This window comes from Rhinoderma darwinii, chromosome 13 (assembly GCF_050947455.1).
Source record: "Rhinoderma darwinii isolate aRhiDar2 chromosome 13, aRhiDar2.hap1, whole genome shotgun sequence".
NCBI lineage: Eukaryota > Metazoa > Chordata > Amphibia > Anura > Rhinodermatidae > Rhinoderma > Rhinoderma darwinii.
The window spans coordinates 22,662,015-22,687,190 of NC_134699.1; the positions used below are offsets into that span (position 1 = coordinate 22,662,015).

Genomic DNA, 25,176 nt, shown 5'->3' on the forward strand with positions numbered 1-25,176 from the left:
TGTTTTCAGCCGGACACACTGCGGAAGTGGCTTCAGAGGCGGAAGCGCCGGTTCCCCGGTCATGGCCCCGTTGCTTGTTTTGCTCTTGGCCGGGGTGGCACTTGCCTCACGGGGTGACCGGGAGCCTGTGTACCGGGAATGTGTGACTGCGTGCGAGCAGAAGAACTGCACCGGGGCCCGACTGCAGGATTTCCGGGCGGAGCAGCCCCTGTACATGAGGCTGACTGGTGAGAGGAGCTCTAGTGACATCTCCAGGTGGGGAGGGGGCAGCTGCAGTGTCTTCTCCCTGGGATGCTAGTGATAAAATCTACTGAGTGTAGTTGGTCTTGTAGCCTCCAAATATTGGAAAAAGGAAAGAGGGACGGATTTTTTTTTAGCTATTTTTCAAATGCCACATTGCCTCATATAACAGAGCTCTAGTGCCAGCCATAGTGCCCCATATAATAGTGAGGTCTCTAGTGCCAGCCATAGTGCCCCATATAATAGTGAGGTCTCTAGTGCCAGCCATAGTGCCCCATATAATAGTGAGGTCTCTAGTGCCAGCCATAGTGCCCCATATAATAGTGAGGTCTCTAGTGCCAGCCATAGTGCCCCATATAATAGTGAGGTCTCTAGTGCCAGCCATAGTGCCCCATATAATAGTGAGGTCTCTAGTGCCAGCCATAGTGCCCCATGTAATAGTGAGGTCTCTAGTGCCAGCCATGGTGCCCCATATAATAGTGAGGTCTCTAGTGCCAGCCATAGTGCCCCATGTAACAGTGCGTTCTCTAGTGCCAGCCATGGTGCCCCATATAATAGTGAGGTCTCTAGTGCCAGCCATAGTGCCCCATGTAACAGTGAGGTCTCTAGTGCCAGCCATGGTGCCCCATATAATAGTGAGGTCTCTAGTGCCAGCCATAGTGCCCCATATAACAGAACTCTAGTGCCAGCCATAGTGCCCCATATAACAGTGAGGTCTCTAGTGCCAGCCATAGTGCCCCATATAACAGTGAGGTCTCTAGTGCCAGCCATAGTTCCCCAATATAACAGTGAGGTTTCTAGTGCCAGCCATAGTGCCCCATATAATAGTGAGGTCTCGAGTGCCAGCCATAGTGCCCCATATAACAGTGAGGTCTCTAGTGCCAGCCATAGTGCCCCATATAACAGTGAGGTTTCTAGTGCCAACCATAGTGCCCCATATACTAGTGAGGTTTCTAGTGCCAACCATAGTGCCCATATACTAGTGAGGTCCCTAGTGCCAGCCATAGTGCCCCATATAACAGTTTGGGGTTTGGATAACTCCTATCCATGTGAAAGCACCTTATTACTAATGGAAAGGGGTTGTCTAATGTAGACACAACCTATAGTGTTGCGTGACCAAATATTTACACCAGAAAGGTGCATCTGATCCTGTGTTAAATCTTTGTGTCTACGCCCATGGAGTCTGCCCTGAAGTCAGCTGGGTAACGTGAGTGACATATACAGGAGTGCACTGTAGGAAGTCACAGCAGTAGGGAGCAAGGAGTCGGTAAGTGGCAGCTTTGTGAGACAGATTGTGGAAGCCCTGCAGGGAACCGCATCGCCAGGGGGTAAAGAAACCCAGTGAGTGGCAGCTTTATAATGGAGAAATGCAAACCTTACAGTGATTGCCCACTCTGGGGGAGGGGGGAGTTTGCAGTGGGTGAGGCAGACATCAGAGTTCATGTACTAACACGGAATGTACCCCGATCAGCAGCAATTTCATCGGTCGGTGCAAGATGTATAACACTTATTTTCCTACCATATGCAGATGCTGCAGATCCACTTCCTATGACATCTGCTCGTTGGAAATACAAACATCTGACCAGTCCGATTTTAAAGTGTAATCATCATCTGAAAATACCTCTGACGTCAGAAGTTTGATCAGTGGAGGTCTGGGTCTTGAGACGACCACTAACCACTTAAAATGAAAGGGCAGAAGCACCCAGCTGAGCCCTATGCCACTTTGGCTGGGATCGGCATTGCTCGGCTCGGCCTCGTAGACATGAGCAGAATGGTGTACGGACTCCAATACTTTCTGAGAATCCGTACACCACTCTGCTCGTGTCGCTGTGGAAAGCAGAGCAAAGCCAATTCCCGCTCCTGTCCCTTCACTTATGTAAATGGTGAGGGTATCAGGACCCAGACCCCTTAGATCAAAACCAGTGACATGTCACTATGGAATGTCAGAAGTTCTCTGACACCGTAACTACCATTTAATTTTCTCATTCACCCCCTTTGCTTTATTAACTCTTTCATGACCAAGGGTCATTGATGCCCATGTATACATACACTGTAGAGCTCTGTAACAATTAGTCCTCTTTTCTCTCCGTCAACCTGGATCGCTGTGAGGGGAGAGTGAAGAGGGCTATATACACACGACCGTGAAAAATATGGCAGTCAAGAACGAACCAACTGTCCGTTTTTCATGGCTGTTTTGCATCAATGTGAGGCTGGGTTCACACGAGCACATTAACGTCCGTAATGGACGGACGTATTTCGGCCGGAAGTCCCGGACCGAACTCAGTGCAGGGAGCCGGGCTCCTAGCATCATAGTTATGTACGATGCTAGGAGTCCCTGCCTCTCCGTGGAACTACTGTCCCGTACTGAAAACATGATTACAGTACGGGACAGTTGTCCTGCAGAGAGGCAGGGACTCCTAGCATCGTACATAACTATGATGCTAGGAGCCCGTCTCCCTGCACTGAGTTCGGTCCGGGACTTCCGGCCGAAATATGTCCGTCCATTACGGACGTTAATGTGCTCGTGTGAACCCAGCCTGACTCAAAACTTGAATCTGTTTCCCGGCTGTCTGACCGTTTTTAAACAGCATTTGCCATCTGTTTTTCATGGACGTAAAAAAAAATAAATTATGTATTTTATTTGTTAGGGTTTTTCGTCCCAACCCCTTGAAAGCACCGCAGTGCCCATGTAGATAGTGACGCAATACCACTGTAGATAGTGCCACATTGCCCACATAGTGATAGTGCCCACTGTAAATAGTGCCACAGTTGTCCTTGTAGATAATGCCCACATAGTGCTACACACTGTCCATATATGGATAGTGACACCAGGGGCTTCTCCAGTAGCAGAATCCCCTGCACAGAGTGATCTGACACCGGGGATTCCGCTCCTAGAGAGATCCACTGATGTCATTGTCCATATATGGATAGTGACACCAGGGGCTTCTCCAGCAGCGGAATCCCCGGCCAGTGCGATCTGACACCAGGGATTCCGCTCCTAGAGTCAGTTCAGGTGGCGGTATCTACAGTGGGGGTGCGATGCTATCTACTGCGGTTGGGGGGCGGTTGCTATCTGCAGGGGGGTGGCACTTTCTACAGCGGGGATGGAGTGATGACGGGGGCTCCCTCTAGGAGGGGAATCCTCGGCCAGAGCGCTGGCCGGGGATTCCGATGCTGGAGGGAGCTTAGGTGGCCCTATCTACAGAGGGTGTTGCGCTGCCTACAGAGGGTTGTGGGTGGCACAATGGGGGTGTATTCTGGGGCTCCCAAAGCCCCGGCCGATATGAGAGTGCAGTGCTTCTCGCACTGAAGCAGCACTGCACTCAATAAACCCGTTCCAGGCTGTCAACGTCTATATACGTGCTAACTGCATGGGGCATCGGCAGTTGGAACGTGCATAGCCGTATGGCAGTCATGTTTGTCAAGTGAATGGGGCAGAGCTGCAATACCAGACACAGAATAGAGTGGCGCTGTTGTTGGATTAATGGAAGTCTCTTTTTGGCATACATCCCCATTTACATGTCAGGTAATAACATTAGCAGGGAGTTCTGGTTGTGATCTCAACTCTTTTGTAACTTGGAATCCTTGTCATGGGATGTAAATCTCCTGTAAATTTACATTTATACATTAATCCTGATTATAGATTCAGTTTAATTTAGGTTCTATTTTTTCTTTTGTCCACAGGATGGGTTTGCCTGGATGATTGCAGATATCAGTGTATGTGGGACACTGTGTCACTATTTCTCAAAGAAGGATATGCCGTGCCCCAGTTTCATGGCAAGGTAAGTACGAAACAATCCAGAAATGTAATTTTTTGGGTGGCACAACATGCCGGAACCAGTGACAGGGATTCGTGTCAAACACACACCCGACCCCTCTGGCAGCAGTCTATCTCACACAGGAACAAAGGATCAGGCATGTTGAAATCCAAGAGTCGGGAGGCCCCCATACACAATAGACAGTCGGCTGGTCGCGGCACTTTAGGATGACTTTTATCTCATGTATGGCTAGCTTTAGATGCCTGTGAAACTGAAACTTCAGAGACTGTTTGGAAGTGGTAAAAGTAAAGCATTCCTTATATAAGCTGAACTGTGTATCCTAATATAAGTGAGCTGAGAATAGGTGGCCATACATATTAGATTTACGTCGGATGATTTTGGCAGGACTGACCGACCCTTTAATGTGTATTGGATGTTCTGCCGACGTTTATTTGGCAGAAGTAGGAAAAAGGATCGGGCATGATGAATTTCAACATGCTTGATCCTTTGTTTTCAAGGGATATAAGCCGCTGCCAGATGCGTCTGTCATCAGCTTAAAGTAGAACTAAACTTTTAAAAAACTTTTGACATGTCATAGTGAAATATACAAATCTTGACGACAGCATCAATACGGCAAAAATATAATTCCCATGTATATCAATAAAGCTGCGTTTCGACTTCGCAGGAGCCTTTCTCAAGCATAAAATACATATGAAAATGTGGGCTATAAATATGCCACCCACAGGTGAATACATCCAATCCAGAGATAGTATTGCCGACACTCCTCCAGAGCACGTGTGTGAATATTAAGAGTAATACATGTTACATATTCCACATAAATCAAGTGCAGAACATTGTGCACTTCCATAGTCCATGGTGTAGGATGTCGCTGCCGCACTCCAAGACGCTCATCTGTCTCGGCGTTCACAATTAACCACTGCGCATGCGCTAGCCGATGGAAGTCAATGGACTTCTCTTTGCTCTACTGCGCGGCGGCCATCTTGACTGTTGGCTAGAGCCCTTACTACATGACTGCGCCTGTGCAACAGGATGACTCGCGATATTAGCATTCGGTCGCCTAGCAGCCCCGTCCACCAATCACTGCGCTCTAAAAGCGTATGGAGCTTATCATTATAATCATCTCCCATGGCAATAATATTCAAAAGAACCATCATCTAGCGATGGTCTTCTAATAACAGACTGGCACTTCATTTATATGTGGAATTAGAGATAAACCTCAGACTATAATGTCAGTAAGTCCATTAAAGGGAATAGAATATACAAATCAAGCCCTACTAATATGGGAACTAATGTGTTACAAATAGATAGAAAGAGAGATCATAATATATTTATTAATAGGAGATGAAATAGTTATAACTACTATGTTGCTAGCAACTCATATTAGCACATTTTCAACCACTAGATGGCGATCATAGATCACCATCGAGTGGAAAGTGCAATAAAACCATCTTGGTAGTAAATATTCACCCGTATATGTTTTTAAATGGATCTCATCTTATCATACTGGTCATATAGGGCATCTACCTTTGTTGTTTTGTGATTTATATGGAAAAAACATTATTGAAAACTCACTAGTCTAACAAAAGGATTGTATTTACAAGTTTCTGACCACTTATAAAATGTGTTCAAAGTGCTGCCCATTGTGTTGGATTGTCAATGCAACCCTCTTCTCCCACTCTTCACACACTGATAGCAACACCGCAGAAGAAATGCTAGCACAGGCTTCCAGTATCCGTAGTTTCAGTTGCTGCACATCTCGTATATTCACAGCATAGACAATTGCCTTCAGATGACCCCAAAGATAAAAGTCTAAGGGGGTCAGATCGTGAGGCATTTCTTCTGCGGTGTTGCTATCAGTGTGTGAAGAGTGGGAGAAGAGGGTTGCATTGACAATCCAACACAATGGGCAGCACTTTGAACACATTTTATAAGTGGTCAGAAACTTGTAAATAACTCATGAAAGAATAACGTAACGTTAAAACCAAGCACACCATTGTTTTTCTTGTGAAATTCTCGATAAGTTTGATGTGTCACATGACCCTCTTCCCATTGAAAAAACTAAAGTTGGATACAAAATGTCCGACTTCAAAATGGCCGCCATGGTCAACACCCAACTTGAAAAGTTTCCCCCTCCCATATACTAATGTGCCACAAACAGGAAGTTAATATCACCAACCATTCCCATTTTATTTAGGTGTATCCATATAAATGGCCCACCCTGTACTTAGGATGTGTTAATAAACACAATTATATTTTTGCCATATTGATGCTGTCCTCAAGTTTTGGATACTAGTCGTCTGTCTGGATGGGATTTCTGGACAAGGAATTTGCATCTCTTTTTCAAATGTGAAGTGGAAATAATCTGAGCAAGTGAGTGCTGTGGAATATTCTCTACAAAGTCATAGTGACATGTCAGAAGTTTTGCTTGGTGGGGGAGAGACCCCACCGATCACTAAAACAAAGTGGCAGAAGTGCTCAGGTGAGCACTGTGCTGCTTCGTCTCTGAATGGCTTTTCTTGGATAGCCGGTCGAGCGGCGCACAGCTCATACACTTTCCACTAAGCCTATCCTTTGCTCCCTTGGCTTTCTGAGGAAAGCGGATAAGAAATTAAACGACACATTGCTCGTCCGAGCACTTCTGCAGCTTCGCTTTAGCGATCGGTGGGGGTCTCATGCTCGGACCCCCACCGATCAAAACTTTTGACATGTCACTATGACGTATCAAACGTTTTTGTTTTTTTTTAATAGTTTAATTACTCTTTAACGCCTCTCTCGCTATTGTGAACACATGCGTGCACGGCCAAATAGAGCCATTATGGGGACGGCGACCGGCTGACAGCTATTGAAGGTCTATGGCCACCTTATGGGTAGACAATCAAGTGCTCCCTTTGCTATGAAACCTACTTGATAAGACCAATATTTTCCCTTCTATTCATAAGGAAAGGATTAAATGTTTTATCTTTCACGCTTGCTCAGCAATGGTCTGAAGATATATATATACACTACCCTTCAAAAGTTTGGGGTCACCCAGACAATTTTGTGTTTTCCATGAAAACTCACACTTATATTTATCAAATGAGTTGCAAAATGACTAGAAAATATAGTCAAGACATTGACAAGGTTAGAAATAATGATTTTTTATTTGAAATAAAAATATATTGTCTGTGGAGTTACAGGTGGTGTTTGGTGTGCATGGCCTCAAGTTCTGAACCCCATTATTTACACCTCATCAAAGTGACAAATAATAGTGTAGAAATGGAGCTATGGTGATTGGTATCTTACATTATATATTGGTTTTGATTTCTTCTGATGTTCTTCAGCTTTTTTATTTCTTCATTAAATACGGAGCCTGGCGTTCGTGGCGGTTCTGCCGTCTACCATTGAATCCTCCTTGGAGATGTTTTCACCTTGGTCTCCAATGGTTTTTCTGATGCAGCCCCTCCTGTGCTGCCCCTCCTGTGCTGCCCCTCCTGTGCTGCCTCTCCTGTGCTGCCTCTCCTGTGCTGCCTCTCCTGTGCTGCCCCTCCTGTGCTGCCTCTCCTGTGCTGCCTCTCCTGTGCTGCCTCTCCTGTGCTGCCCCTCCTGTGCTGCCCCTCCTGTGCTGCCCCTCCTGTGCTGCCCCTCCTGTGCTGCCCCTCCTGTGCTGCCCCTCCTGTGCTGCCCCTCCTGTGCTGCCCCTCCTGTGCTGCCCCTCCTGTGCTGCCCCTCCTGTGCTGCCCCTCCTGTGCTGCCCCTCCTGTGCTGCCTCTCCTGTGCTGCCTCTCCTGTGCTGCCTCTCCTGTGCTGCCTCTCCTGTGCTGCCCCTCCTGTGCTGCTTACTGAAGGGGGTTTTCTGGTATATTCAATTGATGGCCTATCCTTAGCATCACGGTCCCTTCTTTCTGCTTATCAGTGGGATTTACGAGGCGTTAGACCCCTATGATTCATGCAATCATGGCCTATCCTAAAGATCAGCCATCCATTCAAGAAAACCCTTTGAACATCTCCACACGGTTTTTTTCCAAGATGGACTGCAACAAGAGGTTTTACCACAATTCACATGTATCACCTATCCACAGGAATGTATGATCGCTGGAAACCCCACCACTGGGACCCCCACTGATCTCTAGAACGGGAGACCCCATCCCCATTCCTCCTCACTGCTTAATCGCAGTGAGGAGGCTTTTGAATGCATCAATGGTCGCGCATGTGCTCCATTCAATGTGTATGGGGCCAACAGAGACCACCAAGTACAGCGCTCCGCTGTTTCCGTCATACCCATAGATAGTGGTGGAGCCCCAGCAATCATACATTTATCACCTATTCTGTGGATAGGTGATAGAAGGTAATTGTGGGAAATCCCATTTAAGAGTACATTCGGTTGTACATTCAGTATAAGGCTATATTCATATGACAGTGAAAAAAAAATGGCTCAAACTGTCCGTTTTTCACAGATCTTTTGCAGCCGTGCGTTGCCAAATTTCCATCCGTTTCCCTGCCATCTGACCGTTTTTAACGGCCGCTTGCCACCCGTTTTTCACTATTGGTCTTGCCCCAGTCCACTAGAACCACTGCATGTTAGCGGCTGTCTGCTCTGGATTGGATTCCCCAGCAGGGGACCCCCTGCATGATATCAATATACCATTATAGGACACAATCGTACAATTGCTTTTATTGTTTTGAAACCATAAAATACAAATAGTTTTTATTTTTTTTCAGTGGCCATTCTCCCGATTCCTATTCTTCCAGGAGCCAGCATCTGCCCTGGCCTCCTTCCTTAATGGTGTAGCAAACCTTGTGATGCTTAAGCGTTACCGATCCTCTGTTCCCGCATCGTGCCCGATGTACCAAACATGCCTCAATTTTGCTATGGTAAGTACCCGCCGTGCGTCACCACCTCTTAATCACCTTACAGACAAGCTGATGTATTCTATATAATCTTGATTTGTTTACACAGGTTTCCATAAATGCCTGGTTCTGGTCCACAATTTTCCACACCAGAGACACTGCGATTACTGAGGTAAACAGTGGAAGGAAATGGGATTTTTTTCTGTAAGGAAATGATTGCTTGCAGAAATCTGCTCATGCATGCATACAGTGCCCATCTGTGAGTGTACCCTCTGCCACATTCACTGTCTGTCCCCACAGAAAATGGACTACTTCTGTGCCTCGGCAGTCATTCTGCACTCCATCTACCTTTGCTGTGTGAGGTGAGTCCAATAAGTGGAGAAAAGGGAACGGTCGTGTTTTCAGTATTTGTTCTCTCATTGCTCGCTGTGTCTCTCGGTTGCTCGCTGTCTCTCTCGGTTGCTCTCTCCTCATTCATATGATCTCTCTTGTGCGCTTATTTCCTTATGTGAACTGCCTCCCATGACTGCTTGCCCCTCACTCACATTGCTACTCTTTGCTCCTGTTTCTTGGAGTGCACTATTTTGTTTAGTTGCTTTCCTTGGGCGCAAGCACTACCCCACTCATCGGCCTCCCTTGCCCGCACTCTCCATCTCCCTCTTGCCCGCACTCTCCATCTCCCTCTTGCCCGCACTCTCCATCTCCCTCTTGCCCGCACTCTCCATCTCCCTCTTGCCCGCACTCTCCATCTCCCTCTTGCCCGCACTCTCCATCTCCCTCTTGCCCGCACTCTCCATCTCCCTCTTGCCCGCACTCTCCATCTCCCTCTTGCCCGCACTCTCCATCTCCCTCTTGCCCGCACTCTCCATCTCTGTTCCTCCCTCATGATTCGTCACTCTTTATCGAGCTTTTGCACCAATTGCATTCCTTGACAGCCCTCCTCTTGTACCGTTGCCTGCCCCATGTGCTGTTCTCTTTCTGCAAATTTAAAATTGAGCCATTTTGGATGGGGGGATTATTTTGACTCTATTGTAATTATATATTTCCTCCCAGGACCCTGGGTCTTCGATATCCTTCTGTTGCCAGCGTTTTTGGTGCTCTCCTGGTCCTTTTGTTCGGGTGCCATGTGTCTTATTTGACTCTCGGGCGCTTTGACTACAGTTATAACATGCTAGCAAATGCTAGCTTTGGTGAGTTGACAGTTTTGTTATGTTCATCTTGTGATTTTATATGTTTCAGTGCAGAGTCTTAGTCTTATATTGGACGATGAATCCCTTCTATCACTCTTTATAATTAGGCATGGTTAATCTTGTATGGTGGCTTGTGTGGTGCTTGAGGAGACACTCTCACCAGCCTTACCTCTGGAAATGTGTCCTGGTGGTTGTCCTATTACAAAGCCTGGCGCTTCTAGAATTGCTGGATTTCCCACCTGTCCTGTGGGTACTGGATGCCCATGCCCTCTGGCACTTCAGCACCATCCCTCTGAACATTCTTTTCTACAGGTGAGCAAGGTTTTGTTCTGCAGTCATCAGTCCTTGACTACATTGTATATTCTTTTCTAACTACTTCCACCCTATATTTATGATGGCATGTACTGTTTGGGCAAAATGAGGACAATTGCCACAAACACTTATCATTTTGATAAAAATACAGTTTCATACAAAAGCTGCATCTAGTGGGGTTCTCCAGGACTTAAAGGGTTTGTCCAGTTATAATAACCCTATTTCCATTTAAGAAATTCTGAGTTAATAGACAGAGGTCCTCTGTTCGGGAACATTCTCTCTTTGTCAGAGTGGAGAGCATTTGAAAAAAGTCCTGTCTTGCATTACACAGACAACCCATTTATGTGAATGGCCACTGTGTAATGCTTAATTTCCCCTGTGATGGCGCTGCAGGGAAATTTGACAACTTTTGCCCCATGCACATGAACGAATTGTTTGGTGGCTCGCGGGGTGACGCTCCGCGGCCGTCCGAGCCGCAAATCACGGCCGTGAACACCACTACGGTCGTGTGCATGAGGCCAGATTACATCTGATCTCTGGGGGGTCCCAGCAGGAGACACTTTGTGACCCTTCTAACATTATGCTCCCTATTGACGCCCATGGGCCTTTCAAACTATCCCCTTTAAAGTATGGGTGTGAAAAATAGTCTTCCGATGTGCTGCCGATGAACGAGCGTTTGCTCGTTCATCTGCTGATCATTGCCCTGTTTACTCAGGGCAATGACCGGGAAAGAGCATTCTGCAAACCTCTCGTTTGCCCAATAATTGGCCAGTGTAAAATGGCCCTTATTCACAAGACTTCTTACAGCACTAAATCTGAAAAATCTGTTACATTTTTTTTTTTTGCCTTCCAAGTAGTTATTGTGATCTCTGGGCGATTAACAAAATAAGAGAATACAAAGTGTCTGAGATAAGTTTAAATGCCCTTGTGTACAGGCCTGATTCCAATTCCTGCCCTGGTGTCACCTGGCGATATCTCTTGCTCAATGTATTGTGTTAATTTACCAACACGTATACCAGTGTACAGAGGTGCACAGCAGGGATGCGGCCCAGTATAGCATGCCTCATGTCACTTTTTACATGTATCCTCTATCAATCACACGTACTATTGTACTGATCCATAATACGGCACCCATAGCCTGCTATGGACCATACTGTATTTCTCTGTACGTCTGCTTTTATATGGAGTTGCAGCTTTTTTTTCTGGGTTTTGTTCGTGTGAATGTGAGATTATTTTTTTAGCAAGCTTTATAATAAAGGTACTCTCCCTAAGCAATGCTTCTAAGGGAGAATATGGCACCTCATGTAGACAGCACATGTAGGGTGTGTTCCACCTTTATTATTCTATTTTTTTTTTTTCTGTTTTCATGTGAGAAACAATGAAAAAAAACTGTTGCTATATGAAAACTGTCAACAAGCAGGCCAGATGTCAAAAGATATGGCTTTATTTTTAATTGTAATTATGGCTTGTGTAAATACTCATGAACATCCAAAGTCCCTGTTCACATGGAGGAATTTGCAGGCAGAACAAAAGTCTGTTTGAGGCAGATTTTGACGTACCTGCACGTTCTTGCCGTGAATTTCGCGATGTTTTTCATTTTATTATTTCTACATATAGCCAATGAATATCATCTTTTGCTAAATGGAAACTGTAGGCAAGCTGCTGATGATAGATGTGGTGTTTTGGGCCTTTTAAATGTTTTTACAATAGTTTTTTTCTTTCCATCTAGTTTCCTGAAGGACGACAGCTTGTACCTCCTGAAGGTGAACTCTGTGCAGAAACTGGACTAGACTGGGAGAGATTCCTGAATATGGGTTCTACACAAGCTTGTCCGGTCTGCTGAATTGGGAATTGAAGTGGCCATGATGTACCATTGTATTTTCCTCTTTGAGAGTGGGAGTCTCTGAAGTGCCTTATTGCTATTGTGAAAGTGACTGTGACATGAGTCTGGTACCCAGTGCAGTCAGTATCCATTTTCTGTGTAGTGATTATCCTGCATCTTTCATTGGAATATATTTTGCACACCGCTGTGACCCGAAGGTCTCAAACCAGTCTTCCAGGATCTCTAGTTAGGCCCCGTATCCTGTGATAGATGGCAAATGTTGATATTGTTATTGCCATTTTGCCTCTAATTCTGTACAAGCATAAATACAGACCTGCACCTTCTTATCGGGGGACCAATTTGTGAGTCTGTAGTAAATGAAGGGCCAAGTTTTAAATGTCCTGCATGTGTTATATATATGTATTTGCCTAGACATGTAAAGTTTACTTCTCGCTATATACGACCTTAATAGGTAACTAAACGTTCAGCAAACTTCTGACATGTCATAGTAACATGTCAGAAGTTTTGATTGGTGGGGATTCAAGCAATGAGACCCCCACAAATCGCTAAAATGAAGTGGAAGAAGCGTTTAGTTTCTTTTCGACTTTTTCCGGAAAGCCGATATAGCAGTGTATGGGACCATAGACTTTCTTTTGAGCCCATACACCGCTACATTGATTTCCGGAAAAAGCCAAACAGAAGCTAAGCGGCTCAGCGCTCATGAGCGCTTCTGCCTCTTCGTTTTAACGATTGGTGGGGGTTTCAGTGCCCGGACCCCCACCAATCAAAACTTCTAAAATGTCACTATGACATGTCCAAAGTTTGTTGAACGTTTAGTTACCCTTTAAAGGTATGTTCCCACAGGCCGGGTACGCTGCAGAATTTCTGCAATAGAATCTCAAAAAAATGCAGGTAAATCAGGCAGAGTAATCCGCAGCAAATCTTTTTTCTGTTTTGTTTTTTTTTTACCACGATTCTGCTGCGGAAACGTGGTACAAACCGCAACACAAGTCAACTTGTGATTTTTAGCGCAGAATTAATTTTGCTCCCTATTGAAGCCCATCGGCCAAACACGCAGCATAAATTGACATACTGCGAATTTGGAAGTTGCAACATCGAACACTTTCCGCACGACTTTTCTGCGATTTTATTTCCGCAGTGTGAGCCTGAGATTTGCAAAATCTCATCCACTTTGCTGCTGCTGTAAATGCTGCGTAATTTCTGCACAGAATTCCACTGTGGTAATTCTGCAGCGTTTACGCTACGTCGGGACCCGGCCTAAGAGGTGTTTTCCCCCCTGAAACATTTATCACATACCCACAAGATAGGTGATCAATGTTACATCATTAGGGGTCGTATTGAGACGCCAACTGATCATATGTACGGTAGTCTCTTTTGCCCTGTTGTCTCTAATCTCTGCGGGACACTTATCACTAGGGTCTTTATACTGTAACCATATGACGATACATGTGGATTGCTATTAAGCGTCCTTTAATGTTGTGTGTAATATAGGGTGTAGATGCAGAACCACAGGGTCCTAACGTTGTAACATTTTATTTCCTGAACTTTCTTCCCTTTTTCTTGTTTTACCCCATATATTGGTTCAGGCTGCATAATGTAGTATATGAATAAGCATAATGCAGTTCATTTAAAGCATGGAAGAATCTCTGTTCTTGTGCCATTGGATATAGAGTGCCTTTAGGTGCGAATGGCCTTATATTTAATATTATAACAGTAATATCCCCTTAAGATTGAAATCCTTGTCATTAGGGCTGGTCAATTATGGTCAAAATCACGAATAATTGAACATGTTATCTCGGTTATGATTAATGAACGATTATTCATTAATTCCTATTTGCATCCCATGCCATTGATTTAATATATATCCCCTGAGCCTGCTATATACTACTGTATATAATATCCCCCTTGACAATGCCCCCACACAGTATAATGCCCCTATAGTGCCTACCATACGGTATAATGATACAATAGCTGCCCGCACACAGTATTATGCTCCCATAGCTACCCTCCACACCCAGTATTATGCCCCCACACACAGTATAATGTCCCTATAGCTGACCGTACAAATTATAATGTTCCTGTAGCTGCTCGCGCATGTTATAATATCCCTATAGCTGTATAATGCCCCCATAGCTGCCCCCATGCAGTATTATGCCCCCCCATAGCGGCCCCCGAGACAGTCCAATGCCACAATAGTGCCTGATAAAATAAATACTCTCCGTACTCTGTTCCCACAACAAGTGGAGATCCCTTTGCGCCTCCGGTTCGTGCTCTGTGTGGTTAAGTGCAGACAGATGTGATGATGTCACTGCATCACGCCTGTCCGTGCCGAGTCGCTTACGACCTGAGGACGCAAATACAGTTAAAACCAGGAAAAATATTAACTAAAAAAACATGAAATGTGCAAGATGACATTGGTAATCTGCGGCAAATTTATTTAAAAAAAAAAAAATTCCGATTAATTGCCCAGCCCCCCAAAGAACAGGGTGGAAATTATTCAGAAGGTGGTATTTGCCGGAGTCTGTGACTAGTCATGTTTTGACTCAAACAACTCGGCTATAAAGAGATATATATAATTTATTTTGCTTGATCTTCATAGAGCTGTAATTTTACCAAGATCTCATAGTTCATGCGTTTCCTTTATTTCATAGTTGATCACTTGTGCCGATGGAGATGAACAAAAAAGCTGATTTTGTTTTCTCCAAAGTTCCTTGCAGTCAGATTTTGATCACAAATGAAGGTCCAAGATTAGTCTTTCTTCCAGAAACCGCTCCATTCTAGTCTGTGGGCGGTGTCCGGTATTGCGGTTCATTCCTGTTCAAATGAATGGGGCAGAGCTGCAGTACCGGAGATGCCCACAGACAAGAATGGCGCTGTTTCTGGGGGAAAATAAAAGTCAGAACCTTTTTTCCACTTCCCGTGTTTTAGTTCATTGTGAAGAAATGAATCTGTAGGACTAAATTTAAGACCAACTTAAAGAGGAGGTATAAACAAACTCATTCGTTTGTATAGCACTTTTGTCAAATGCAGAGGTTTTGTTTTTTTTTCCTACTCCTAGAAATTGCAGAGCCCTCACGTTCATTCGCCATATGATATGAAGAATGTTAAACTTTAGCGCATTCCACTTATTTTGGTAAGCTTGAAAACAGTATGTCAGGGGTCAGCAGCCTCGGCACTCCAACTATTGTGAACCTACAACTCTCAGTATGTGCTGACCGCCAAAGACTCAGGGCATGCTGGGAATTGCAGTTTCAGAACAGCTGGAGTGCCAAAGGTTGCTGACCCCTGCAGTATGTTATTGGTAAAAAGGAATCATTTAGATGTGTGCTGTGAGAACCCGTCACCCAGTTGCCAGTGATCAGGCTGAACACCACGCTTGTTGGGTCTTGGCTCTAGATCAGTTGCATGAACTGTTCCACTTAATGTTGTGTGCAGAATTTACAAGTACCGAGAAGTTACCATCGGAACGATTCTAGATTTCTGTCTGTTGTATTTTTTTCCCAAATAATAAGATGGTTTAGCAAGTTGCTAACTGCTCTTCTCCTCACTCCTGCAGGGGTTTGTCCCACCAAATCAAGTTATAACCTGTCCATAGGTTTTTGATCGCTAACACCTCCAGCGATCAAAAAAACAGGAACCCCGAGTTCCCTTAACGAACGGAGCTGCGGTGGCGCATGTGTTCTGCTGCCACATTTATTCTCTATGGGTCTGCTGGAGATAGCCGAGTGCTGTACTCCGTTATCTCCAGCAGACCCATAGAAAATAAATGGAGCGGCAGCGCATGTGCGCGACCGCCGCTTCATTTGTTCAGGGAACTCGGGACTCCCGTTTTCTTGATTGATCGCTGGGACTCCCAGCAAACACTTATCACCTATCCTGTGGATAGCTGATAAGTTGATGTGGTAGGATAACCCCCTTAACGTTCATACTCCTTTTGTTTTAGAAATAATAGTAAATGTCCATAATTTAAACACCGTTCTGTGCGGATTTATTTATGAATATATCTTTATAGCGGTCACAGGTTGCTTTCGGATTCAGAGCTTCAAATCTCCTGTATAAGCCATGGAGTTGAATGATAAACTCCTAGCTACCTGCAGCCTCCACTACTTCAATGTATATACAGTATGCAGTAGGCTCTTGGGCTCCTCCTGGTGGTGGCTTGGTTATCCCAGCATTAAATATCATATTCACTGTAAAGATCATAAAAAATAGCAATGTTTGCCATTTATATACTTGCTCATTCACTCTCCCCCCAGCCAGGTCTCTGCATAGTGGTCCTCGATTTACAGAGCAGCCAATAGAAATCGCTTTCTGCGCTGCTTCTCCGGGATGGAGCAGAGCCTCGGCAGTAGCAGAAGTAAGAATGGACTATATAGTCAGCTGTCAGACTGGTTCTGCTCAGAGCCCCTACCCCAGCAGCACCAAGGAGGACACATGGAGGCAAAACATTATTTAAAAAATAAATAAATAATTTTTTATGCTTAAAAACACTGCAAGTTACTTGAAAGCAACTGTTATAACAGCATTTCGGGACCTTGGGTATGAAAATGATTAATGGCAAAACCCCTTTTAACTCTGTCTATGCAGGGGATTTGGAGCTTTATGTTAGAAAAACAAAGCTTTGATCGCTAAGACATTAATGTATTTACGGAGTGCGGATGTCTGCAGAAAATGTTTGCCAAATATAAAATCTTCATCATGTGAACCTGGCCTTAAAGCGGAACTCTTACTGTACAAAAGGAGAAAGCGGTCAGTCAGCGGCAGGGCGAGACCGCAGCTCCTGAATAATCCGGACGCTGTGCCACAATTATAAACTGTAAATGTAACAAAATGACACCCGGATGGGATTTAGGAGTTGCTCTAAGGTATTGCAGCTGAGGGTGACGCTTGGACTGTAAACCTGCTACATCTGTGCTTACCGCAAGCGCAGCCACGGCCTGGAAACATTCCCTCCCCCCACATTTACTTGTGCTCTCAAGCCCTGCTCATTGTTTCTGCCTCCTATACTGTAGGAGCTTGTCCCCCCAGGTCACTGGCCACCTGACTGTTAATAGCCTTCTATTCCATACAGTAGCCATTCTGCAGTTCTGCTCCGTAGCTTTCTAATAATGCTGTTTGCACTGGTTTGAGAGCCACTGTTTTGCTTCTATGTTCGTCACACATTACATTCCTTTGTGTGTGTGTATATATATATACTCCCTGCTTTTCACACTCTTCATCAATCCTCCATGTGTTTGGAAGCAGTATATTTGCACTAAATGTATTATTTTAATCGCCTGTCTGACTGGGATTTCCAGTTGCCAGTAGTCTGCGCTTGCAGGGTCAGAAAGGTTTTGGATATGTATATTGCCATGATGTTTTTATGTATATATTGTGGTTCATTTTAGGTTGTCGATCTTTAGCATGGTTGGGAATGCATGTGTGCCTTACTTTCTGTCCGCCAATCATTGTTCATGCTGCTGTGTAATATGACTGCTTATCGTGAGTAAAACAATCTACATCTTAAATGGCTTTTTGTTTAAAGGTGTACAATGAGAAATAATAAATTGTAATGACATGTTGATATATGACCAAGGTGTCCATGCGAGATCATTCTTGTCGATGTGTATTTAAAAATCTTAAGTATATATAGAGTAATCTGTGTAGGTGTGCTCCTGCAAAGGTCAGCATTAAAGGGGTATTTCTATCCTGTAATGTTATGGCGTATCACTAGGATATGCCATAACATTATGATCAGTGTTCCCGGCCACCCGCTGTGCAGGGAACTACAACACTGCTCATTCAAGTAAATGGAGCTGTACTGCAGTTCCTATCATAGCAGGAGGATGGGAGCGTCACTGTGCAGGGAAGCACAATGGGGGAGCCTCCGCACCTACAGGGGTTGTCCGGGCATTTTATATCGATGGTTTATCTTTAGGATAGATCATCAATATCCGATCGGTGAGGATCCGACTCCCGGCACCCCCACTGATCAGCTGATTAATGGGGCCGTGGCATTTGTCGCGGAAGGCTTTTTTTTCCTAGTTTACAGGCACAGCGCCATACACTTCCGTAGTGGCTGTACCTGGGATTGCAGTTCCAGTTTGCTATCCCAGGCATAGCAATTATGGAAGTGTACACCACTGTGCCTGGTAAACATTGAAGAGGCCGTGACAAATGCCACGGCCCCTTTAGTCAGGTGATCTGCGGAGGTGGTGGGAACTTAACTAGTAAAGCGGTCCCACTAAAGTCACGCATCCCTTGCCATATCTGGTATGGTATATCTGTTGATTGAATAGCTCTGTGTACTTGAAGTCTATCAACACTGTATTGCTAAAGCAAGCCATATTTATTAGAATAAAGGGGTCGTACAGGATTAGAAAACCCAGCTGCTTTCCTTCAAAACCAGTGCCACCCCTGTCCATAGGCTGTGTCTGGTATTGCAGCTCAGACCCATTCACTTTAATGGAGCACAGCTGCCATACCAGACATAGTCCATGGGCAGGTGTGGCGCTGTTTCTGGAAAAAAGCAGCTATGTTTTTCTAATCATGTACAACCCCTGAATATCAACTGAGTCAACGTCTTCGCCTTTGTTCACCTAACAGAGGTTTCTGTCACTAGCTTATTATCTTTTCCCCATTAAATAAACATGCACTAGAAAATCCCTGTAAGTCATTGACTGAGTAAAGGGGGTAGTTTTTCACATAGGTTATGTGTGTAGTACATTAAATGCAGTCAGATTTTATAAGCTTTCAGCGTGATAAATATGCAATAGTGCGGGACATCTGAAAGGGGGCAAGTACTTTTCTTTACTACACTGTAAATGCTGAGGTCAGATTGACACCAATGGATTTGAGTCTTAGGCCGGATTTACACGAGCTTGTGCGTTTTGCGCGCGCAAAAGGTACATAACAGCTCTGTGTGTCATGTTCATATGGTGCGTGTCTGTGTGATTTTCGCGCAGCCGCCATCATTATGACACTCTGTATGTTTGTAAACAGAAAAGCACGTGGTGCCTTTCTGTTTACATTCATCCTTTTGACAGCTGTTGCGCGAAACAGGCAGTTCGCACGGAAGGTCTTCCGTGTGCTGCGCGTGATTTTCACGCACCCATTGACTTCAATGGGTGCGTGATGCGCGAACAACTCACAAATATCGGACATGTCGTGAGTTTTACGCAGCAGAGACACGCTGTGTAAAACTTGCGGACAGTCTGCACGGCCCCATAGACTAACATAGGTCTGTGCGAGGCGCGTGAAAATCACATGCGTTGCACGGACGTATATCACGTTCGTCTGAATAAGCTCTTATTGAGGGGGGAATCGTAGTGCGTAAAACTAACCTAAGGCAAATTAATGTGTGAACTTTTTGTCACCGCAATCTTTCATTATTGGATTCTTTTTTTCCAGAGCTGATCTATTGTCACAGTTTAGATCCAGCCTGTTTGCACACAGTTGTCATATATCATGTGTAAGGCTACATTCACACGAGCGTATCAAATTCACGCACGTGAATTATTCACGTGAATCTGGTCCGTTATGCATCAGTGTGTTTTGCGAGGGGCATGCGTTACTCACAAAGCACATCTTTTTTTTTTTTTTTTCTCTCAATTGTATTGATGCGTAAATAACGCACAGCACATGGATGTGCATTTGTGTGCTGTGGGTGATTTTCACGCACCCATTGACTTCAATGGGCGATAGGTGCGTGAAAAACGCACCAATATAGGACATACGCAACGGACACATTATGCATGAAAACTCCTGCATGTGTGAACGGCCCCGTTAAAATCAATGGGTCCGTGTGCTGCGCGTGATTTCCCTGCGCAGCACGCGGACGTTACTCACATTCGTCTGAATGAGCCCTAAGTTGTATGCACTCTTTATAAAACCTAATTAACACCTTCATAGACTCCCAGAAACAACGCAATGATAATAATCTATTCCATGGATCTAAGGCAAATAGAGTTGCACAGGTTTTAATACCAGAATTTATTAGATATTTGCTTATTTTTGTTGTTGTTTTTTTTCCAGAATTACAAGGCATATAGACAGATGATACTTTACATTTCCACCTGCTCCCTTTAACCAATGTAGGTCATGTGATTCAGGAGATGGGTGCTTCTTTCTGTGCCCAAACAAAAAATATCCCACTCACATCATCTACACCAACTTTCATGCTAGGAGTCATGGAATAGGTGGAAAATTCCCTAACTCGACACTTTGCAGTGCACAGAGCCTTCTTTACTATGTCTTCTGTGACTGGCACCACACTCAATCGTGCCTCTCCGGCTAAGTAGTAGGACTCCTCTAAAGCCCCAATCCATAACATGTGTCCTTGTGGTTTCAGGAGCCCAATAACATTCTCCAGTGCCTTCTGAAAGGCCTCAAGGTTGGGACTACAAGCCTCGAGGCAGAAAGAAGATACCAGGCAGTCCACCGAACCACTGGCCAGTTCTCCTTCTAGTGGACTAGGTTGATGGACGTCTACTGGTATCACCCGAGACACCCGGTCCCGAAATCGTTTCTGTTTATTTTTCCAGGACGCTCTGCAGAGACAAAAGGAAAACTGATCAGTAAAACTAATTGAGGTCCTTTTACATCGGCACGTTTTGGCTGGTGCAACGAGCGTCGATCAACGAGACAGTTGGTATGGGGATGAGCGTTCGTTACTGCGATCGCTCGTCCCCGTACATGTGTCGTGTCAGCAGCACGTTTCCCTCTTTACATAAGGAGATGTGCTGCCGACAACGATAATAGTTTTTACTTTTAAAATGATACGATCATCTGATGAACAAGCGTTTGCTCGTTCATCTGCTGATCGCTGCCCTGTTTACAGCTGATCGCTGTCCTGCCTGATAATTTGCCAGTCTAAAAGGGCCTTTACTCTGCAGCCTAATCAACTGTAGTGAAAGATTGGGTCAACAGACATAAGATAATGGTTGGTGGATATCTGTTGGAGCTGATCCAATTCTATTGTTTCCTCCAAGATCAGCAGCTCCGGAGATAATTTTCACAATTTTAAGGCCCTTTTACATGGGCCAATGTTCGGGTAAACAAGCGTACATATGAAAGCTCATTCCCGATCATTGCCCTGCGCTGCCGACCTGATGGAAATGCATGGGAATCAGCGATTGTAGTAATGAGCGATCGTCCCCATACATTACTGATCATAGATCCTTGTGGAAAGAGCAGACGAGCGAACATTCAATGAGCTGTCTCATTGACCGGCGCTTGTTTTTACGGCCAAAGTTGCCCGGTGTAAAAAGGACCCTTACATTCCCCCCCTCCATGGAAATCACACTATTGTTCTACTGAGCTCAATTAGTATTTGTATTTTCTCGTGGTGGTATCCGCTATTTTGGGCATTGAGGGCACAGTAATTTTTTTGTATTTTCATCACTGCGTCCTGAGAGCCATGACTTTTTACATTTTTTTATTCATGACGAGTTGTATTATTTAATGGCACCTTTTTGGGGTACATATAGTGGATTTTACAGAGACAGGAACTGGGGGTTAAGTAAAATGATTACGTAACGTTTAATAATATGCAATAAGAATGATCAGCTCTATGCCTACCAAACAAACCCTAATATGCCCTGGTTTAGCCCTAAGCATAGCACCCGCCCCAAACGGGGGGACCCCGACCTCCACCCTGTCCCTAGTTGGGCCTTGTGTCCTAGCGATGTCCTGTAGTGGGGAGGTATATCAATAATAAGCAAAAGGTGGGGTGAAAGAGGCCTTTAAGGCAAAGGGCATAAATAATTGTCAGACCATGGTATACCCTAGAGTAGCCCTGCCGAATTAAAGCACCTGCCCCAAAAAGGGGGGACCCCGACCTTTGCCCTATCAGGTCCATATCAAGTCCTATCAATATAATGCCATTAGCAACCTAGGGTTAGGGGTGACAGATGGGTAAGAAGAACTTTAAACAAACAGGCATCAAAAAGCCAGTGCAACCACTTTAAATATGGTATAATATCTATCAGAGTATGAAAAAAAAGAAACAATGTGTGTATTCAACACATCCCAACACGTTTCTCCTGTAGATGCTCAGGTTCATCAGGGGACTAGCAGTTGTTAGCAAAAGAGATGATAGAGATGAAAATATGATACAGGCCTATTCAATGCAGAGATAATACAAGGGGGACGATCACACCAAACATTTACAATGACTGGAATATCAAATAGGCCCATGCGTACATGGGCCCATTTGCTATTTACTTGTGATGTTTAACATGGGTGGCTTGTTCATGGTTCCTTGTTATTTCAGTTGTAAATGTATGGTGTGATGGACGAGCATATTGACATGATATTGTGACTACTCACCCTTTGCCCTCCAGCTTACAGATGTGTTCAAAGTAGGGACTCCAGTCAAAGGCCCCCGGTTCATTATTTAGCCACTTTTTCAGTTCTTGCCGATTCACCTCCAAGTAGTCCGTCATAATTGTCTCCTGGAAGTGCTCAAAGGCACTCAACACCTGGTATATTGTGGGACCTGAGCCAATATCTACCAGGGTGCGCCCTTTTATTTCACCTAAGGATACAGAAGGGGATGGCAGGTTGTTTTAATTAACTTTATATGAAGAGATATGGGCTTGTTCATCTATATTCGGCATCTAGTGTTTTGTTTTTTTTCTACTAATGTAGAACAGAAAAGTAAGAGGTAAACTGATGACAAAACTGATCCCATGGGGGTCAGTGTTTCCTATGGGTCAATTTTGTGTCTGGTAGGATTAGTACTGCCACCTGACGTAGCATGCAATGGATGCTGGACAGATGCACAAAGTGCACAACTCGGGCAAAAGAAGAACTGAATATATGTGAATTTGCCGAACACCGAGCTACGAATCGGTAACTTGTGGACAATCATTGGCAACTAGCAGAGAGCTTGAAAATAGTGAGACATTGAAACACAAATATACATTGCAGAACTTTTCATTTTGCAATAAAAACCCTTTTGAGGAATCTTGCCGAAATATATTGGCAAAATGTAGGATATGCGTTAATGTTTGTTAAATGATGACACTTCAATGGCGTTGGAATATGGAGCAAGCTACGCAGACAGATGGGGCCCATACATCATTGTAAAATGGCTATATGTTTTTGCCTTAAAGTTGCCATATTATGGCTATGATTTTGGATTGTAAATGTTAAAGGTTTTTCTTCTTTCCTCTGATGGGTTCATCTCCCGTTTTTGGATAGAAATATATGAATGTATCACAAACCAAAAATTCAGCCAATTGAATGTGCTCCTATATCTGCACAACTGCATTGCATGCTATAATTCCTATCATTATAATATTATATAACTCATGTAAAGCCCCAATGCACAAGGCAGAACTGTGTACATAGATCCTATATGGCGGCGCACAGTCTCTGCAGCTCCGTAGTATGGAGCTATGGGCAATGCTGCCCCCGTACAGCACCATATTACAGAGCTATTCTTCCCTAGAAGCTTTACAGGGGGAAAATCTCTGCAATAAGTCATCTGATGTAACATACCAAAGGCCACATGTAAGAAATCAAAGCATATGGCCGTGTGCATGAGCCCTAACCTAGAGTAATAGTTTAAAGTACATACCTAAAAACTTTACAGTGCATCATATTGGCAGAACTATAAGTTAGACCTGACGGCAACAAACCTACATCTGTTCACTTGTCTGTATATTATTATATATAGTATTACTATCAATCGTGCCTTTTGTATGATGTGTTTATTTTTGTTGTAGCGCCGGGCTGCACTGATTCAATATGAACAACTTGAACTGGAGGGAACCTAAACTGTGAGTGTAATCGAGCAGAGTTTTGACAAATATGGTGAATGTCTCCAGTTCTATATTTTTCTGTCCTAGGCAATAGACGTGTTTGCAGAAATTTTATGAATTCAACGACCTAAACAATTCAGCAGAGCTGACTTTGTCATTGAACTCTGCAATCTTTTAACATGATATGAACTCTCCAGGTCAATGGCGTTGTCCGAGATGAGAAAAAAGGGTGTGATTTTTTTTTTTTGTCTTTCCTGAAATAGTGGCGCTCTTTAGTCAAATGAATGGGGCTGAGCTGCAACACCATACACTGCCCATGGAAAAGAGTGCCACAATTTGTGGGGGAGGGGTGGGAGAAGCAGACCCTTTTTCTAATCCTGGCCAACCCCATTATGATATTACTATAGACTGACCTTCAATCCTATGTAAAACCACAGATAACGTCATATTACAATGAGCAAATGGCAAACTCAGATCTGCTACATGTACATATATAAGCAAAGGACTGCATCAGCCAATGGGAGTGTGAGATACATATTACATAGAACATGTAAGCGATCATTCCTGTACTGCATTGTCCAGTTTCTATGACAAGACTGTTCTCACTATAACATACAGCACAAACGTTGCTTTATATATGACTAACTGCTTGTATTCATAGTATGATGTCAGGAGGGCTCACCTTTGGCACAAGCCTCGTGAAGTCGGCGCAGTTTCCAACACATGACGCTGTCCTCACTCGAGAAGTCTGCCCGCGGTGGCACATAGTTATTCTGTAAGTAGGCTCTGGGGTTGAATAACTGGTAGGACTCAGCGACAGCCTGGATGCTGCTCATGTTGGAAGAGAAAGATAAGACTTCACTCAATGCACTCCTCACACCTTTATAATCTAGAGGTATCACTCCCATCGTATCATCCGTCTGCATTACCTCCCATCACTCTCCATTACAACTGCCTCCACCCTTAGCCTGTGTGATAGCATCTCTCACATTGATCCACTTTTCAGCCTGCCCCCAGGGTTACAAAGCTACACGAGGGTATCTAGAAATGTCATTACTTTATCTGCCAGATGCCAGCCGCCCCGGAGCTGAAGCACATACATCTAGATTGTTCTGAGCTTTCCGCACGCATCTGTGACAGATACATATGGGCTAGATCACTTGTATATACTGTAATACAGTGCGCACATGAATTCTCTAGGAGCAGTACCCATATTGTTACAGCAAGTTCTGATATAT

At 44.4% G+C, this 25,176-nt stretch overlaps 2 protein-coding genes across 2 annotated transcripts; one reads left to right on the forward strand and one right to left on the reverse strand.

The window, feature by feature from the left end:
- Positions 1-12,681, forward strand: PGAP3 (post-GPI attachment to proteins phospholipase 3). The gene is made up of 8 exons (XM_075846612.1): positions 1-227; positions 3,925-4,022; positions 8,718-8,870; positions 8,956-9,018; positions 9,147-9,208; positions 9,900-10,036; positions 10,144-10,348; positions 12,078-12,681. Exons 1-8 carry the CDS (start codon positions 62-64, stop codon positions 12,136-12,138), a joined length of 945 nt encoding a protein of 314 aa, XP_075702727.1. The 5' UTR covers positions 1-61; the 3' UTR covers positions 12,139-12,681.
- Positions 12,682-20,205: 7,524 nt separating this feature from the next.
- On the reverse strand, positions 20,206-24,798 carry PNMT (phenylethanolamine N-methyltransferase). The gene is made up of 3 exons (XM_075845753.1): positions 24,621-24,798; positions 22,500-22,707; positions 20,206-20,719 (listed from the first exon to the last, which is right to left on the reverse strand). The coding sequence occupies exons 1-3, from the start codon at positions 24,772-24,774 to the stop codon at positions 20,278-20,280; spliced, it is 804 nt and encodes a 267-aa protein (XP_075701868.1). The 5' UTR covers positions 24,775-24,798; the 3' UTR covers positions 20,206-20,277.
- Between the last annotated feature and the right edge of the window lie 378 nt (positions 24,799-25,176).